This window comes from Orycteropus afer, unplaced genomic scaffold (genome assembly GCF_000298275.1).
Source record: "Orycteropus afer afer isolate SDZICR_OR568_19922 unplaced genomic scaffold, OryAfe1.0 scaffold00047, whole genome shotgun sequence".
NCBI classification, from domain to species: domain Eukaryota; kingdom Metazoa; phylum Chordata; class Mammalia; order Tubulidentata; family Orycteropodidae; genus Orycteropus; species Orycteropus afer.
This window is the reverse complement of record NW_006921634.1, coordinates 5,386,851-5,392,071: the sequence shown is the minus strand read 5'-3', so window position 1 is coordinate 5,392,071 and position 5,221 is coordinate 5,386,851. Positions and strand designations below refer to the sequence as shown.

The 5,221-nt window shown below is 40.4% G+C and overlaps 1 protein-coding gene across 1 annotated transcript in view; it reads right to left on the bottom strand.

Annotated features, from left to right (window-relative positions):
* DEUP1 (deuterosome assembly protein 1) overlaps positions 1-5,221 on the bottom strand; it is a 128,165-nt gene that overhangs the window by 36,122 nt on the left and 86,822 nt on the right. The window contains exon 10 of the mRNA XM_042780569.1: positions 4,104-4,190. Coding sequence (XP_042636503.1) covers positions 4,104-4,190 — 87 coding nt within the window. The remainder of the gene's footprint in view (positions 1-4,103; positions 4,191-5,221) is intronic.

Genomic DNA, 5,221 nt, shown 5'->3' with positions numbered 1-5,221 from the left:
CTGTTCCCTTGTTTCTACCACTTTATCTTGCTTCTTTGTGTGTACTGACATGGTCTGTTGTCTTTGAGGCATTTTGGTATTGTATTAAGATCTCTGTTAATTGTCTGTAAAGAGCAGCCATGGGTGAATCAGGCTCTTCTTGGTGGTTTTTTATCATTGGCCTATTGGTGGAGAAGGAGGTGCTGGCTCTTGCTCAATAAGTGAAGTTGCAGGAGGTGTGGGTGTACTTGTATCTTATTGGGACTGTTGCTGTGTCCCACTCAGTTAGGCAAAAATTACAGTTGAAAAACCATCAAAAAGCTAAACGCACATGGACATAAAATACAACATGAAATCACATGGGAACAGTAACCCAAAAAAAGAAAAAGGTGAGAAAGAAGAAGAAAACAGGAAAACCTGCAATATCTGGGGATAGGGCACTAAGAGAAAAAAGGTAGAGAAAGAGAATAATGAAGAAAAAAATGGGAAAAATGCAAGAAACAAACAAACAAACAAACAAAAACCCAACAAGGAACAGGGTTAACCATGAGGAAAAAAAAGAAAAAGAAAGGAAAAAAAGAGAGAAAGAAAAAAAAAATCTTTATCAGGAACTGGGAAAAGGAAAAAAAAAAAAGGTGTAAACTAGGACCTTTTCAGTTGTGCAGGTCTGGAGAGTTCTTGGGGTTACTGGAATGCAGAACCTCTTCTTAAGCCCCTGGAATCTGGTAGAGCACTGTCTCTTTAGGTTGTCTCTAGCTGCTGGTTTTGTGTTGATTTGTTTTGTCTTGGTTTTAAGGTTGAATATTTTGAAAAAATGAAGCTGGTGTATTTCATTTTATTATTGATTCAGGTATGTTGGGTTGCTCTGCTGTTTTCTTTGTGATGGTGGAATCACTGTTTGGAACGTGGATATGTGTTTCTGTTTGTTGTAAAGTGGGTTTAGAGTTTGAAGCAGGAGGTTTCGTGGTAATTGGCTAAATATGGTTTCTTCTATTGAATGAGTGAAGTTATTGGCGTAGAAGGTCGGAGCAGAAGAAAGAAAGCTTGTTGTTGCTAGGGTCGGTTTCTGGGGCTTTGTGCAGGCTATTATCGATGACATAATTATTTACAAGACCACAGCTTAATCTCAGGAAAGTTTCCTGTTGTTAGAGAGTCACAACTTTCCTCTAGGCTCAGGCACACTCAAAGACCCCTCAATGCCAAAGAGCCGATCCAAGGCAAATTCCTGGGACCGCACTCAGCTGCGGCTTCCTCTCTCTTCCCACCCCGTCTGCCTGCGGCACTGGGGCAATCCTGCCAGACTGCTAATGGCTGGCTCTGGACTTTGTCTGTGATACCGTCCACCTGTGGCGCCAAAGATGCGTGCAATTTCAGCTGTGTTGGAGTTGGGGGGGTACCTGCTAGTAAACCATGGTCCCGATAGCTGTGACAAAGATAAGCACAATGTCTCCCAGGCTGACCCAAGCCTACTCAGTGACCCGCTGAGAGAGGAGGGAGCTCGCCTCCCTGGCGCAACAATGAGCTCTCCGCTTGAGTCTCAGCGGTGGTGCACACACCTGCCTGCACCCAGATGACCCAAATTACAGACAAAATCAGGTGTTGGAGGCAGATCCCTGGGGCTGCCTGCTGGGATATGGGAGTGGTTGCTGGTATGCTGATATAAGTTGTCTTCTTTCTTGGCTCGCGGGGATCTCAGGTGGCTGCCCTCGCTCCCTAGTCAGTGACTGGCCCAGGGAAATTTCTCGGGCCTCTCTTGGCTGCCTGTCTGTCCTCTGCCAGGTAGCTCTTTCTTAAATAATCTCCCTGTGACTTTCCTCTAATTCTGCTCTTCTGTGTTTGGTGCACTCTGATTCAGTGAGCTGTTCAGTGCACCAAAATTCCTAATTCAAACTGTTGTACCTAGTTTTTCAAGCACTTACATGCTAGAGGGAAATAGCGTGGTGCTTACTGACGAGACTCCATTTTGAATCTCCGGCAATTTACTTTTGTAGTGATATTGCCTTGGAAACCTAAGGAGGGGTCGCTATGAGTCGGGTTTGACTAGATGACAGTGAGTTTGGTTTGGTTTGGTATCACATGATAGAGGAGCTCTAGTGGGATAGTGCCTAAGGCATTTGACTGCTAACCAGAAGGTTGGTGGTTCAAACCCACCAACCACTCCACAGAAGAAAGACTGGGCAATCGCTTCCATTAAGATTTACTGACTTGGAAACCTAAAGGGGGTTGCTATGAGTCCGAATCGACTCAATGACAGTGAGTTTGGTTTTAGTTTGGTATCATATATGCAAAACTACAAGTCAAATAGAGTAAAAACTTAAATGAAAAAACAAATTAAAAAAAAATCCTTAGATGGAAAATAGAAAAATCTTGGAAGAAAATCTAAGAGACTATATATACCATCTGGAAGTGGAGGAAACTTTGTTACTCAAGGAAACTAAGAAGCCATAAACAAGAGAAACATGGTTGATAAATAAAAGTCAAAACTTTTGTATGCCTTTGAATTGTGGTGCTGGTGAACGATGCTGAAAATACCATGGACTACCAGTAGAACAAACACATCTGTCCTGGAAGAAGTCTAGCCATAATGCTCCTTAGAAGTAAGAATGGCCAGACTTCATCTCACCTAACTTCAGTCATGTTGTCAGAAGGGACCAGTCTCTGGGGAAGGATATCATGCTTGGTAAAATAGAGGGTCAGTGAAAGAGGGGAATACCCTCAAAATGGATTGACACAATGGCTGCAATCATGGGCTCAAGCATAGCAAGGATTGTGTGTATGGTGCAGGAATGAGCAGTGTTTTGCTCTGTTGTACACAGGACCACTATGAGCTGGAGCTGACTGGATGGCAGCTAGCAACAACAAACTATTGAATATTATTAAGCCATTAGAAAGAATGGAATAGACCTAAAACAGTTTGGAAGATTTTCGAGGGATGTTGTTGAGTGAAAAAAAGGAAGCCCAAGAAGTGTGTACAATATAATCCAATTTAAAAAATATACCTAAATAGGTATGTGTGTGTGTGAATGTGTGTGTATGTGTTGAAAGTATAAAATAACACACACTATGGAGTTAATATGTGGTATCTAGTTCAATGGCACATAACAACAACAAGAAGTGGATAGAGTATGATGTGGGAAGAAGAACGAAAGAAAGGGGGATATGGGAAGCAAGCAAAATTTTTTTAAAAGACTGCATTAAAATTTACAGTATGTAAAAAGTATATATTTGTCATGAACATATATTTTTATTTATTTATCATGGCCTAAGAAGGGACTGGCCTATTCCAACTCCTTCATTTTACAAGTGAGGAAACAGAGGCTAGGTAAGGTGATTACCATGCTCATCACTTATTCGCTCCATTCCTCAAATGGTTAAAAGTTATTTTATTTCAGAGAAATAAAAGCTAAAAGCAAACGATGATATTTCATTAGTTCAATAAGTAAAAACTCTATTTATATATGAAAATCAGCCCTGAACTGTTGTATTCAACAATTGAAGAGAAAGGCATAGATCCTATGTAAGTTCTCCTATATAAGCTAGTAGAACCATTGGTTAAAACCGTAAGTTCTTACCCTCAATCATTAATTTATTTATCCTTTTTATTCAGTCAACATGCTTTGAACACTCACTGTATCCCTATCCTGTGAGATGCTGGAGTAATAGAACATAATGCCCATCCTTAAGGGATAGAACATAATGCCCTGCAGTGGGAAAGTGACAAGCCATAAAACATGTCAGCCTGAATACAAACCATGTATGGATGGAACAATTCATTTTGATTGGGATTTCAAGGATGGCTGCATGGAAGGAAAGGGTGACACTTGAATGGAGCCATGTAGGCTGTAGGATGTCAGATGAAACACAAGAGCAAAAGCTAAGAAATAGCATATATAGCATGTTTTGGGAGATGATCAGAATTTAGCTCAATCCAAGAAAAGAACACATGGGGGAAGAACTAGAAAGTCACATGTTCCAGCCTGAGGCTAAAAGTAAATTCAACTGAAGCGCAACACAATTTGCCATCCCAATTCCTGCAACACATAGGAAGTAAATGATGTCTGGGGAAATCTTGACCAACTAAGTAATCTCTTTGTTCAATTTATTGAATGATTTTGGGATATTACCATGTACTGTCCAGGGTCTAAATCTCCCATCATTCCTTTCAGATGCGTGTTTTCAGTTCTGACAGCTTTATATTTCATGTCTGAGACCTGAAAGAAGATTAGAAGGTAAAAGGTGAATGTAAAATTCATTTTCAAAAACTCATAGTTCTATTCAAATTATTTATTTTTTTAAAGTACAAATTATTATTTTTTGAAGTGTTGGTGAAGAGAAATACTTTTCTGCTTAGGCATGATCATCATGAATCAAGCATTCTTATTCAATTCTTTTATCCTCTCTTAAAACTTTGGCAGGCCCCACTTTCCTTTTCTGTGTCAATGCTAACTTAAAAACAAATACTTACAATAATGACTCATTTACTTTTTTGCCGCCCAATTCCAAAAGTCCATTTCTCACTTATATTTTCTATTCTATGCAAATTATCACAAATCACAATTTTTAAAGCAATCCCGTCTGCCACTCCTCAGAAGGAAGGTTGAGCAATCTACTACCCTAGAGATACTGCCTTGGAACCCAAGGAGGGGTCACTATGAATCGAATCGACTTAACAACAATGAGTTTGGTTTTTTTTTTGTCCATTAAATTTCTTCACTACCTAATTTTTACAATACACAATATGACTTTCATCCTTAATTTCTCCTTTCTAGTATTTCTGCCCAATTTCTTACATTTTTTATGTGACTACTTCATTTTGTCTCATAACTCATTTTTTCCTTTCTTGATTTCTAGTTGGTACATAAACCTACTGTTGTCAAGTCGGATTTGACTCACAGAGAACCCTCCTTGGGTTTCCAAGGCAGGAGCACTACGGAAGTAGATTGCCCAACCTTCCTTCCGTGGAGTGGCTGGTGGGTTTGAACCTCCAGTTTTCTGGTTAGCAGTGAAATGTCTTAGGCACTATGCCACTTGGTACACAGACATAGTATTATCTGCCTTTTATTTATCTAGGCAAGTCAGCCCCAGGGATACAGGTGAGGAGAGACAACTCAGGGACGCCCAAAGCAGCAGGCCAGAAGAGCAGGAGAAAGGGGATTAAAAGTCAGGAAGCCAGAGAGAAGAGCAATCAGCCAAAGGGATTAGGTGAGGAGAGGAAACTCAGGCCCGCCCAAAGCAGCAGGAC